Source organism: Myxine glutinosa, chromosome 9 (genome assembly GCF_964187855.1).
Source record: "Myxine glutinosa chromosome 9, kmMyxGlut1.1, whole genome shotgun sequence".
NCBI lineage: Eukaryota > Metazoa > Chordata > Myxini > Myxiniformes > Myxinidae > Myxine > Myxine glutinosa.
In genome coordinates, this window is record NC_136269.1 from 88,022,826 (window position 1) to 88,037,756 (window position 14,931).

At 43.7% G+C, this 14,931-nt stretch overlaps 1 protein-coding gene across 1 annotated transcript in view; it reads left to right on the forward strand.

Moving 5' to 3' along the window:
- Positions 1–14,931, forward strand: part of LOC137435239 (cadherin-7) — a 140,405-nt gene that overhangs the window by 25,224 nt on the left and 100,250 nt on the right. The window contains exon 3 of the mRNA XM_068128857.2: positions 13,191–13,349. Within this exon, the coding sequence (XP_067984958.1) occupies positions 13,191–13,349 (159 nt within the window). The remainder of the gene's footprint in view (positions 1–13,190; positions 13,350–14,931) is intronic.

Genomic DNA, 14,931 nt, shown 5'->3' on the forward strand with positions numbered 1-14,931 from the left:
GGTCCACCGCACCACACGTAGACAACTTTCGGACATCTTCCTAGTTATTCTTAGTCTATGTCAGTTAAGGCCTCGTCTCCATTAATTATGACTCTTCGTTGCACCAGAATGTGATTATATGGCATCAGTAGTGAGTTTAGGACCTTTCCCATACCTCCTTCCATCTTCTTCCCCAACAATTACAACAACAACAGAGGAGATGGCGGCGGAGCGGGGGAGGATGCGTCCTCACACCGGCTCGATTAGCGCCATTGACCACGCGCTCCACGGGGTTACCACGAAGGGGCTCCTTGTCAGCTCCTCGTCAAGGGCGGAGCCTGGTAAACCCCCCCGCACGCACCCAATGAGAAGCAACGTGCCGATTCCATCTGGGGCGGCGCTAACGAGCCGAGGGCGTGTCACTCCCCGCCGGATATACGCGGCCCCGCGCCGGATGTGACAAGAGATGCGCCCCCAGCTGGAGAAAGAACGTTGCCTTGCCTACGACCGCTGAGAGGAAGAGAACCCGCCTGAGAAAGAACGTCACCTCTGAGCGCTGCGACGAGACCTCCCCGCATCTCTGGACCGGACCGGGTCGATTCTAACCTTTGAGCACAGGTGCACCTGGAGCCATCGCTACCCGCCTGTCCTTTCCATCAACCCCCGTGTGAGTCAGCCGTTGTCCCGTTTGCCTGTCGTCTGTTGGGGAATAATATAAGATTGTGTCTAAGTGCTTGTCTTTCTATGTTGTACCTCTAGCCCCTGTAATCTAACCTTTTCCGTAACGAATATAATCTCCTCCGGAGGTCTTGAGAACCGTATCCCTGGTGTCGTCATTTTATAACCCAGCCGGGTGTCTTCTTTTTCTTATTGAGCCAGCGTGGCGCGGCTTCGTCAACGTCGAGTATAATCGGTAACTTGTGCAGACGTGGTCATACCAAAACCGCTCGGTAAACTAACATCTAAGCCACGTCTGTAACAATATATATATCAGTCACTATGCGACCTTCATATCATCAGTGGAGAACCGCCAGCATGGTGTCCCATACAGCTGCTGCTGCACCTTGCTGGGAGCGATACGCACCGCCTGCCACGCGGTGACGTTATCTCTGGTATCCACTCATCATATGGAGTCGACCTGGTTGCGGTTGGGAGTTACTAATAATGGTATCTGTAATCTGGTTCTCCAACCTAATGAGCGGACAACATGACGTCATCGCCATGCACGTCCGCCTTGCCTGCAAAGTTCCAGAGGAACCATCTAGCAGTGCGTCATTACGGATTATAAATACAGATACTGTCACAAGTGCATGCAAAACTCACAGTTACCGACCTGGTTTCGCCCTTGTTGGGGCTTCATCAGGGCAACGCAGTGAGGCTTTCCATACACTTGTAACTCTGTGACCCTTTCGGTTTTTTATATCAGTCACTATGCGACCTTCATATCATCAGTGGAGAACCGCCAGCAAGGTGTCCCATACATCTGTATTTATAATCCGTAATGACGCACTGCTAGATGGTTCCTCTGGAACTTTGCAGGCAAGGCGGACGTGCATGGCGATGACGTCATGTTGTCCGCTCATTAGGTTGGAGAACCAGATTACAGATACCATTATATATATATATATATATATATATATATATATATATATATATATATATATATATATATATATATATATCTGTAACATGAAATCCAAACGTTTAACGGTTTTTGAAATATTGCATGCACAAGCCAAGTTTTCGAGATTGTTCCCATGGCAACATAATTCAACCAATCACAACCGAGATCTAATCGCGTTGAGATAATGTCACGTGGAATAGATATCTGCAATATGAAAGCCAAATGAATGAAATTAATTGAATGATCGTTTCAAGGCTATTTTTCTCCACTTTGCTGGGGTTAGCTTTGTGTGCCCCATGACAATCATGGTTCCCTTTTTGAGGCAATGTTTTTATGGTCGGATGCCCTTCCTGACACCAACCCTTAGTCGCCTCTTACGATGCGCAGGGATACGGTGTGCCTATTCTAAATCGGGGTATACACCGGGATCATTCATCCCAGCAAGCTGGTACTCAATTTGCCGACCTCAGAAAGATGACAGAGTTAACCCCCCCCCCCCCCGGCGTTAATTCAGCGATCGAACGGGATTCGAATATAGGATCCTAGGATCCCAAGCCTGCGCCCCAGCCGCTAAGCCAACACCGGGCATAATATGAAAGCCGAATATTCAATGGTTTTTGAAATATCGTAGACAAAAGAGTACATGGACAGATGATTGATCGGTTGGATGAAGCTCATTTTAATGTCCCCTTTCTCCGGCATTGGTGGAAGTATGGAGGACAATAAAGGTAAACTGAGGATTGTTGCTCTCAATGTGGAATATCCATGCATCAATTTGCATCATGGGCACAATGACAATCTGAAAGAATGAACATTTTTTCAATGGTGAGAAGGAGGAGGAAAGGAATCATCCACCATCTCAGATCATCCCCTATCCAAAACCATGATCTTTTCTACCCCCATTAATTCCCCCTAATCCCACCTCTTTGCAAGTTTCCAGCTTTTTCTTCCTGACAGTTTGTTTCTGTATCCATCTTCTACACCCCATATGTCCTTCCCTTCCCCTCATTTGTCGAAGTCTCCCTCTATTTTGTCTTTCATCCCCACTGTTGGCATCTTTCCCTACTCTGTTTCTACTTACTGTTCCTTTTTTGTTCAATTGCGCCCTGATCCGTTCTGCGTTCTCGCATCTCCACGAGCCTCGACTTTGTATAAGAAAGAAGAAAAGGAAAATCTGGCATGATCAATAATTCCATGAGACTTCACGCTGCATTGTGAATTTTGTTGATCATACATCATTTACTTGGAAGCTTTTACTCTGGACAAACAGAAATATGAGCTGCAAGCCCCAAAACAAACCGACGAGCGCTGGATGCTGACTATGAAAGCAATGGATCTTGAGATTATAATTAATGCTCTGGAAAAGCTGTATGAGTGTAATGACAGAATGTGAAGCAGGCAGTTTATTTACAATCGGTTCGGAACACTCTGCGTTATTGTTGAATAAAACTATCATTTATGCACAAGTGAGGGAACCAAATGGAAATCGCAAGATGATTTATTCACTTATTCGCAATTAAAACGTCTTCCAGAAAATATACTTCTGCTCTTCTGCCCTGAGATCATAAACTGTCTTGGCCTTATGCACCGATATCACAGCTTCCCACAATGACCAAAAGATGGTTTTAGTTACTCGTTAATTTTTTTTCATTGAAGTTCCAACATTAACACATCGAATGATTAGCGTTGCATTTCTTTTATTGAAAGTGTCAGTAATTACCAAATGAATTGCAGACGGTTCCCATCGATGGCAAAACGATTCAACAATCTTATGGCATATCGATGGTGTAAACCTCTGCACAAAACAAAAACAATCATTTAACATTTTCTTCATGAGAGGTTAATTGATCGTGAAACGACCGTTCATTGAATTTTTGTAACTAGCTGCAGATTTTCCACTGAGCCGTGTGATGGAATTAGTGTTGTACATTTGATTGTTGTGCGTTTGATTGCTCATGATGTAATAACTCTTTCTTTTTTTGTTAGAGTTGGATCTAATCCAAACTTGTGTATAGTTTTTATTTCTCACTGCAGCCTATTTCATGGGGGATAGAACAATACGTGCGATGTGATGCGATCGGGAGGAGTCCTGGATCAGTGACAAATGATGCTCCAAAAAGACATGTTGCTAGGATGACACGGACGCTTGTTTGATCGCTACCCTGTACCCTAAGGAAGTAACACAAGGTGAATTGTCTATCAGATGCTTCACCTCTCTCGAAGAAGGATTGCATTGTCTCGGCGATTAAATATTGTTTCGACCAGGAGTTAAATAACAAACACCTGGAGTGGCATCAAAGATATCCTCGTATAAGTGTCAGTCGTATAAGTCGTATAAGTCAGGATTGTAACGCAACCCATGTACATCTTCCTGGGATGGTGTTTCTGATTTGTTGCTGTTATTTAAACCAGTAATGTTTCAAGCTTTGCCATGGGCAATTAATCCATCAAATCGAGTGATTCTAGAGGCCCAAACAAGGTGTAGGTCTTCGTAGCGCTAACCAGGGTAGGAATTTGTTCAGAATCCTTGAGATAACTCGTATACTGCTTATGAAAGACAAGTGAATATGGGGTCCTTATGGAGTCTTTAAATTAATAGTACATATGGAACACTCAGCTGAATATCCGTCTGAGGGTCAGGACTCTGAGAAGCAACACCCTGCCTGTTTCATGTAGAAATGTATGGTCCGGTCAGGAATCGAATCCAGGCCTTCCGAAAGTATTCACACCCCTTGACCTTTTTCACAATTTGTGTTACAGTTTTAATTTAAGATGGATTTAATTGCGAATTTTTTTTGTCACTGATCTTCACAGAAGATCCCATAATGTTAAAGTGGATTTATTTTTAGATATTAAAAAAATAATTAAAAATGAAAAGCTGAAATGTCTTGAGTCAATAAGTATTCAACCCCTTTGCTATAACACTCTAAATTGAGCTTTGGTGCATCCAATTTCCTTTGATCATCCTTGAGATGTCTCTGCAACTTGATTGAGGTCCAGCTGTGGCCAAATCAATTGATTAGACAATATTGAGAAAGAAACACACCTTTCTATATAAGGGTACAACAGTTGACAGTGCACGTCAGAGCAGAAACTCTACCCTGAAGTTCAAGGGACTGTCTGTAGAACTCAGAGATATAATTGTGAGAAGGCATATAGATCTGGTGAAGGATATAAAACAATTTTTAGAGTTTTGAAAGTTTTCAAGAGCACAGTGAGCTCCATCATTAGGAAATGGAAGAAATATGCAACTACCATGACTCTTCCTAGAGCTGGCTGTCGACCAAACTGAGCAACTGGGCAAAAAGGACCTTGGTCAGGGAGGTGAGCAATAACCCAATGACCACTCTGACAGAACGAAAGAGTTCCTTGGCTGAGATGGACAAACCTGCCAGAACGACAGAGATAAAACAGAGACTGTTCCCGGATCTTCCTTTTGCAGTGATTGGAGGGTCATTAAGCTTAGATTGCAGGGAAATCCATTCATTTTTTCTCCAGCTGTCTGAAGGCAGTTCCTCCAGACCATTAAGAGCCTGATAGCAGGAGGCAGCTCGCAACTCTCTTTCTCTCTCGCTCCCCCTCCCACCCTGGACATTCCATTGATATTGGAATTACAAGATAGGCGGGATGAGGGATAGGGAGTGGCGAGGGTGATGTATCGGTTCTGGGGACCAAACGTTAAAAGAGCCATGCTGGTGTGACCGGGTTGCATCTCCGGATTGGCCGATGCTAAAGATTGGCTGTTTTGTTTTATAAACCCATGCGGTGATGATGAGAGTGTGCCCGGAATGTGCCGATGCTGGGAAGGAGTTGGTGAAAGTTGAAGTCAAAGCCAAAGCTAGATTTGGGTGCATCTGTGTTCAATGACAATGAGCCAGGGCTGTGAGCAGGTGCTCATGGAATAGTGGTCTTGGCAAGACTGTGCTCCATTTGCAGTTTTTAACCTTCATGTCGGGGTCTTTTGCAAAGAGAGTAAGTTGGCGTGCCATGTGCCAGGTACAAACTCTCAAAAATGAACATCTTATGTTTGGCCAAACCCGCTGTTATCTGTGACTTCTTTGTGCTAGTCTAGCCTATTCTCACTGATTCAAGACTGTTGGTTCAACCTTATTCTTCCTTGTGCGTTTGTCCATCTGTGTCTTTTGTGTTTTAATGTCCTTATTTATCTGCACAGAGGGTTAAAGAAAAACCAAGGTCGTTGAATGAAAAACTATCACAAGGGAGCAAAGTATTTCTAGTCTGTGCACGCCTGTGTAACCGTATTGTCTGTGTTAGTTTGTAGAAGTAACATCAACGTGTTACAACTTTGGATGAATAACGATAATTACCTCCGCCACTGAAGGTGGATGGAGGTTATGTTTTCACCCCTGTCTGAAGATATCTCAAAACGTTGTGGGCAGATTCTAACGAAATTTGGCAGAGATGTAGTGTATGTGACAAGGATGAAATGATTAGATTTTGGTGAAGATCCGGATTCGGATCCGGCTAGTAGAATTTCTTAAGTGATTCTTCAACATTTGGAGATAGGGGCCAAAAACTATACGTAGCAGGATATCTCAAAATGTTGTCGACGGATTTTGACGAAACTTGGTGGACCGGTTGGGTGTCTCACAAGGACGATTCGATTCGATTTTGGTGAAGATCTGAATGTGGATTCGGATATGAGAATTATTTAATTTTTAAGTGATTCTTCACCATTGAGAGATCGGGCAAAAAGTGATATATAACATGATATTTTAAAAAGGTATGGACGAGTTATGAATAAACTTGATGGACGAGTTGGTTAGCTGACGAGAAGAAGCCGATTCGATTTTGGTTCAAGTCCAAATCCAGATCCGGCCTATCAGTGTGGTACAAAACACAAACTGTTCAGCCTGGCGGAGGTATATGATTGTAAATATGAATGCAGTTGTTAAATTAAAAAAATTCAAAGCATGCCTTTTCTGTTTATGTACATGTTCATGGTGTGAGTATGAATTTGTGTAAAAAAGGAAAAAAAAGTTATTGATCATAATCGCAAGACTATATGGCTCAGCTAATCCTTGTTATTGGATCGCAGCGAGGTGTTTTGTACCATGGGGCTATGGTGCATCATTCCCTCTAGAAAGTCAATTGGACCTTTGGGACGGTGTAAATACCCCAGCTCACGACACGATTCACCATCTGTGTGAATGTAGCTTACATCGTGTAATGATGAGAAGTGGGACCATCACGACTCGTGTGTCCTGGTGAAGGACTGCATGAAAACATAATGTTCCGTGTCATGTACTTCATCCATTACAATGAAGCATCGGTGGATGGAATTATGATGAAATATTTATTTTTATAAGCATTTGGAGAGACTTTGAACAGCGTAATGATGTTCCCTGGAGTTAAGCACACATTGTCACACAATTTTCACTCAACCTTTACCCCAATGCATTTGCAATTTCAAACAGCGGAACACACTACAGAGCTGATCGAGGAGTTGCCAACATCGTTATTGTTTCAGGATTCAATGCTCAACTCTGAATGCCACCACAAGAGTATTACGAATGGGTAATCAAGGCCCGATAAGTACACTGGAGTCAGAAGTTAGCTGTTGAACTTAATATGAAGGATATATCATCATGTGCCGATGCGTCCATAACTCCATGTGGGTGCATTAATGGCAAAACCAACTACACCTGCTAAATTAGGTCATAAATGATTGAAAACCTGAATGTTCAACATCTGAGGGTACTGCGGTGCAGAACTCGCTCACAATTACCACCTGGTGGTCTTCAGGTCACATAATGGGTGTTTTACTGATATCCATATCAGTTGCCCAATATTTCAAGGGTAGCTACCGGAGTTAGAGAACAGAGAGACATTCACATTCCCAAACTACTTATGCATGCAACTTTTTGAAGATTGAAATGAGACAAGGGAAAGGTTTAATTCACTGCTGCGTAGAACTGATCTGCGAGGACACAACCCCTCGATGCTTCAGAGGATTTTAGGCAAATTGAAGCTGATTGAAGACCTTGTGTAGTTTCCACGGAGAATACATATGAGAAATGACAGAGGGAATAAAATACAGTGAAATCTCTTGTTTTCTTTCAAAAGTGATCTTCGGCTCAGGAAGAAGATTTTACATATATCACATGTAGGATAAGTGCATGAGGAGACGTGAGTGTACTTTTACACGGATTACAAGGACACGTGTAGTAGATAGGGTTTGAACCGGGATCCCAGCTCTGATGCTGTAAAAGTGCTGATCATATGGGATTGCCAAACAAGCCAACCGAACATCTTGTTACTTGCAAAATCGAAGATTTTTCAAGTATATTGGTTGGTCTTGTGCGTTATTCTGTCTCTTTGTCTGTCAAGAAGCCGATTGATGAGGTCAAAGGTCATCTTGAGGTCAAGTTTCAAAAATTGTCATTTTTCATCCGATTGACTTGAAAATTGAACAGCATTTGCATATTGAGTCACTAAATTGGGAAACCAAATATTTTTGAGGTCAAAAGTCAAATGTCAACTTCAAGGTCAAACTTCCAAAATCATCAATTTTCATCCTATTAACTTGAAAATGAAACAAATTGCACAGTGCCTCACTGAATTGGGAAACCAACTATTTTTAAGGTCAAAAGGTCAAAGGCCAACTCAAGGTCAAACAGCTAAAATCATGAATTTTCATTGGAAAAATAATCACTTTTCATTCTATTAACTTGAGAATTAAACAGCAATTTAATTATGCATCACTGAATGGGGAAACCAACTATTTTTGAGGTCAAAAGATCAAAGGTCAACTCAAGGTCAAACTTCTAATATCATAAATTTGCATCTGAAAAATCATCAATATTAATCCGATTATCTTTTGAGGAAAGGGTGGACCCGGGCTTTGATTAAGATCGTCAATTATAATCTTAATGAAATGGAAAATTTGATGTATCCATGGCAACGTTTTATTTTGGAGAGGGGTGGATTTTGCAAGTCTCGTGCTCTGCATGACGTCTTCTTGTTTGAATGTTTGTATTAACACCTGATTTTTCTTTCTTTCTCCTTCGTTGCATTCCGACTGAGCGGCAAACAGCATTTCCAGTAGCCGAAGCAATGTGGAGTATTTTAGGGCTAACTATACTCCTCCTGCTGTCTGCATATACTTCGGGCACACACTTTGAAAGCACATTTAGTTCGCACCACCGATTGCTTTTCGCACAGATGGTTGTCTCGCCATTGAGAAAACCGTGTGATCGTCCAGTCCGTGGCCTGATGTGGATATTTGACAGCAGGGGTTGTAAAGGTGGGAGCACCCAAAGAGCGTAACTTTATGGGACAGGGTCATTAAAAGTACATCAAATATGGGCAAATACAGTATGATTACGGCAGGTGCATTATGATCTTACTGTGCTCTGCTGAAAATGAAGTCTTGAATTTTGTCCAAACTGCAATGAAATAAAGATAAGGGCTATTGGGGTCATTATCTCTTGAGGAAAGGGTGGAAGTTTTTTTTTCTAACAGGGCAGAGAAAATGATGGCAACATTGCCAGAGCTGATGCTCAGCTGAATAATCTGAATGCCTTGTATTCTCCCAACTATAAATTGTCATTGCGTAAAGGATCATAGAGATTTTTATGGCCTGGTCAAGCCACTTCAGGTAATACAGACAATGAAAATGCCTTTACTGTCTCATAATCTTCCCATAATCTGATCTTCATTGGTGGACTCAAAAATGTCTTCAACAAGTGCGAGGCATCATTTATTGACTTTCTTGAAGACACTAGAATCCGATTAGATAATGTGATCGGTAAATACATTACACAAGAGTATTGTGTTCAACTTCCACATCACAGTGGCTTTATTTCCTTGAAATGAGATCTCAGCCGGGTCATTTTGATTGCATTCCCTGAGTTTAATTATCACCAAAATCAATCAAAATATGTGTTGCTTATTTTCCCTTAACTCTCATATCATTTAGGTGGATTTGACTGAACTTAGGGGACTGCATTTTATAAGTACCATTTCAGCATCACTCCCAATGTCGCCTTGATCTGGCATTACAAGTCAACCACAATGTGAATTGCCCTGAAGACATGTTATTGTTCCTGACTGAACTCCTGATTCATCATGAAGGTTCAAATCCACATCGGCATATAATACTACCAGCGTTTTTTCCATTGTATAATAATGTCCTTGTTATCCAGGTAAAGGGCTGGTAGATGGCCTTGAGGTATGCCCACCCGACTCTAAGCTGTCTTGTCTATCCTGGGTTCGAATCCCAACCTATCTATAAACTGTCATCCCGGCGTTTCACAGTTATGGGGATTCATCAATGTGTGCGGTGTCCCTTGGATGGACGTTAACCGGGCCTCCCATCTGCCAGCATTAGTTGTTGGATGTGAAAGATCCCACGGTGTACTTCGTGAAGAGTAGGCGAGCTATCGCTGGCACCCTGAACAAATTCCAAATTCCTGCCCTAACCAACAGAGGGCATTGCATCAGCAGCACAACTTCGCCCGCAGCCAATGATGCTACCCCGCAGCCTTGTGCTGTATATGAAAGAAGAAGATTCATGTAAAAGTATACCGATGTCTGCTAATGTCTTTGTCCTATATGTAACATACAGGCTTCTTCATGGGCCTTAGATCCATGTTAACCCTTGGATGCAGTGATTGGGCCTCGGAGGCCCACAAGGTTTTTTTTGTTGCAAAAACTATGCTGTACAATGTTTTTTTGGAATGAGCCTCATTTTCACCGACTTTCATGTTGTTACACACAATTCAGTGACATAAATAAATAAAAATCATTCAGGCTCGTGGGAAAATCTTCATTCTTCACTTATAACCCGAAAATCCGACACGAATGCAGGCCTGGGGCTTTCGAGGCCCCGCATAAATGTTGTTGTACTACTATGTTACATCATTATTTTCTTGATATGAGCCTCATTATATGCTCCTATAACCTGGTTACAAATAATTCAGTGACAAAAATATGAAAATTAAAAAACGTTATATGAATACATTTGTTGGGCCTCCTAGGCCCAATGGCTGCATAGGTGTAGGATTTTTGACAGTTGTGGACATATACAGTCACATGAAAAAGTAAGTACATCCCATGTAAAGTTTTGACTTTTTCAACATATTTCAACATACAGCTATTTGATCTTCATATTATATCACCTTTATCTTCACAGATACAGGTGATATAATATAACAAATATCATGAAACATTTACATTTTGTATTCCATCGTATAATTTAAATAAACATAAATGCAAATTTCGCATGTGGAAAAACTAAGTACACCCTTGGCTCTAATAGGTGGTATTGCCCCCTTTGGCAGAAACAACCTCAAGTAGGCGTTTCTTATAACTGTCTACCAGTCTCTGACATCGACTGGGAGAAATTTTTGCCCACTCCTCCATGCAGAATTCTTTCAGCTGTGCGATGTTTGAGGGGTTTCTTGCATGCACAGCTCGTTTCAAATCCCCCCACAACATCTCAATGGGATTTATATCCGGGCTTTGACTTGGCCATTCCAGAACCCTCCATTTCTTTCTTTTCAGCCATTCCTTGGTGGATTTACTGGTATGTTTAGGGTCATTGTCATGTTGCAAGGTTCACCTTCGGTTGAGCTTCAACTTCCCGACAGATGGCCTCACATTATCCTCAAGCACCCTCTGGTACAATGAAGAATTCGTAGTGGATTCTATGATGGTGAGCTGCCCAGGCCCTGATGCAGCAAACCTGCCCCAAACCACAATATTTCCACAACCATGCTATACAGTTGGTATCAGGTTCTTGTGGTCAAATGCTGTCTTTGGTTTTCGCCAAACATGTCTTCTGGTACTGTGGACAAATAGCTCGACCTTTGACCCATCTGTCCAGAGCAAATTGTTCCAGAAGTGCTGGTCTTTGCCTAGGTGTTCATTGGCAAACTTTAGTCTTGCCCTGATGTTCTTTCTGGACAGCAAAGGTTTCCTCCTGGCACACCTCCCATGTAGATCAAATTTGTGCAGCCTCTTTCTAATGGTAGACTCGTGCACTTTAACATCAACAGTGGCAAGAGCTACCTGTAGGTCCCGTGATGACATTCTGGGGTTCTTAGAGACTTCTTTCAGCATCTTGCCGTCTGCTCTCGGGCTGAACTTGCTGGGGCGGCCTGGCCTGAACAAGTTGGCAGTTGTTTGGAATCTTCTCCACTTGTAGATGATCTTCCGGACAGTCGAATGATTGATTTCAAATTGTTTGGAGATCTTTTTAAATCCCTTCCCAGACTCATAGGCATCTATAACCTTCTTTCTGATGGCCTCAGAGAGCTCTTTTGATCTAAGCATGGTGACGCCGCACACTTCACCAATAAAGAGCAAACCAAACGAAATGTCTGAGGTTTAAATAAGACATGTTCCTCCAAGATCCTCTCTAACGATGTTCTAATCATTTGCACCTGAGCTGGTGCACCTGATTCTAATTTTAGGTATTTGAAGTAGTGATAAATGTAGGGGTGTACTTACTTTTTTCACATGCGAAATGTGCATTTATGTTTATTTAAATTATACAATGGACTACAAAATGTAAATGTTTCATGATATTTGTTATATTATATCACCTTTATCTATCAATATTGTTGAAATGAAGATCAAATAGCTGTATGTTGAAATATGTTGAAAAAGTCAAAACTTTACATGGGGTGTACTTACTTTTTCACGTGACTGGACATTCTAAATAAGAGGATTAGTGAATTATATTTTTTGAGCAAATACTCCATGAGCCTCAACTTTTTAGAGAAAAAAAAGTTGAAAAACCAAGAACAAAAAATTTATTTGCAAAAAATAATAATAAAGGAATCATTACTTGTATGGGATTCTTTCAACTAATAGGATCAATGATTCACATTTTCTGAGCAAATACACATCCATGAGCATCGACTTGGATTGAAAAAGGATATGAAAAAAAAAATCCATAAAAAATAACAAATAAAAAAAACATTACACGAATACATCCGTTGGGCCTCCGAGGCCCAATGGGTGCGTTTATGTCGGATTGTTGACGCCTGCATCTGAGAGTTAAAGAGTGTCAGCCACAAATGGTGGACTGGCGTTGCCTGTTGACCTGATTGGATGCTGTCAGGCATATTGCTCCCTTACTGAGAGAGCATAGCCAGCTGGGTTTTAAATCACAAATTCATAGTGGCATTTAGTAATTATCCCTGAGACTAACTTGCTTTTCAGAAGCTTCAAATCCAAATTTTAATACTACCGCCTTCTGACAAATTTAAACTCACATCTTCAGGAATATGGGTCCAGGGCATGTTTCCATGGGGTGTACTTACAGAAGGAGGGGATATCATGTCCAGGGCATGTTTCCACCATTATGTCACCAACATGGCGATGGTGATTGCCTGACCGTTACACAAATGTCTCATGAGATCTCATGAAATTATCTTCATCCTGCTCCCCGCTCTTATAGAATTTGGTAATTAATGTCCTGGCTTAATTTTTTTTTTTTTTAAACAATCACCTCCCCCCAGATATATATCTGTTCATTTCTTCCCCTTCACCCATGTGTCTAATGTTTTTTTTTTGGCATGACCTCTAACCTTTGCTCCTTCTTCTCCACCCCTAGTTGCATTCAGACTCTGATCCTGGTGATGGCAAGATGAAGTATGTGTTGACTGGAGATGGTGCGGGCTCAATCTTTGTCATTGATGACCGCACTGGGGACATACATGCCACGAGACGCCTGGACAGAGAAGAGAAGGCTTACTACACGCTCACAGCACAGGTATAGGATCCGCAGATCCTCTCGTTACTTGAACAATATTTTTGTACAAACTCTCATTCACTCCAACTCAACTCTATCAAGCTTCCAAAACTGCCACGATGTACACATTATTGTTCTGTGTTCACAGTCATAATCTGACTGACTTGCCACTCTTCACTACTCACCTTTTGAAATCCTAACTCGCTAACTTTTGTTGGATATTATTGAAAACTAGCAAAGGTACCCGGTGTTGCCGGGAAACGCAAGGTTGCTTCACTGACAGGAATATTAAGAGGGGGAGGAGAGAGAGGATGGGGAGTGGGAGGAGGGGAGAGAGAGGAGGGAAGGGGGAAAGAGGAGGGGGGATGTGTGGTGGGGAGAAGGGGAGGAGGGAGGAGAGCGTGGGTGGGAGAGGGGTGGTGGGAGGAGAAAGATGGGGAATGGGGAATGGAAGTAGAGGGAGTAGAGAGTAGAGGAGGGGAGGGGGGGAGCAGGAGGAGGGGTGAACGGGGATCAGGAGGAGGGCTGAGAGGGGAGCCGGAGGAGGGATGAATGGGGATCAGGAGGAGGGCTTAGAGGGGAGCAGGAGAAGGGGTGAGTGGGAAGCCGGAGGAGGGATGAGTGGGGAGCAGGAGGAGGGGTAAGCTGAGATCAGGAGGAGGGGTGAGTGGGTAGCTGGATGTGGGGTGAGTGGGAAGCAGGAGAAGAGGGAGAGGGGAGCAGGAGGAGGGGTTAGAGGGAAACAGGAGGAGGGGTTAGAGGGAAGCAGGAGGAGGGGTTAGAGGGAAGCAGGAGGAGGTGTGAGTGGGAAGCAGGAGAAGGAGTGAGCGGGAAGCAGGAGAAGAGGGAGAGGGGAGCAGGAGGAGGGGTGAGTGGGGAGCAGGAGGAAGGGATGAGCGGGAAGTAGGAGAAGAGGGAGAGGGGATCAGGAGTAGGGGTTAGTGGGGAGCAGGACGAGGGGTTAGAGGGGAGCAGGAGAAGGGGTGAGTGGGAAGCAGGAGAAGGAGTGAGCGGGAAGCAGGAGAAGATGGAGAGGGGAGCAGGAGGAGGGGTGAGTGGGGAGCAGGAGGAAGAGATGAGCGGGAAGTAGGAGAAGAGGGAGAGGGGATCAGGAGTAGGGGTTAGTGGGGAGCAGGACGAAGGGTTAGAGGGGGAGCAGGAGAAGGGGTGAGCGGGAAGCAGGAGAAGAGGGAGAGGGGAGCAGGAGGAGGGGTTAGTGGTGAGCAGGAGGAGGGGTTAGAGGAGGGCAGGGGAAGGCATGAGTGGGAAGCAGGAGAAGAGGGTGAGGTGAGCAGGAGGGGGGGGGGGGGTGAGAGGGGAGCAGGAGAGGGGAGCAGGAGGAGAGGTGAGAGGGGGAGCAGGAGGAGGGGTGGGTGGGTTGCAGGAGGAGGGGTGAGCGGGGAGCAGGAGGAGGGGTGAGTGGGAAACAGGAGAAGAGGGAGAGGGGAGCAGGAGGAGGAGTGAGTGGGGAGCAGGGGGAGGGGTTAGAGGGGAGCAAGGGAAGGAGTGAGCAGGAAGCAGGAGAGGGAGAGGTGAGCAGGAGGACGGTTGATAGGGGAGCAGGAGGACAGGTGAGTGGGAAGCAGGAGGAGGTGAGAGGGGA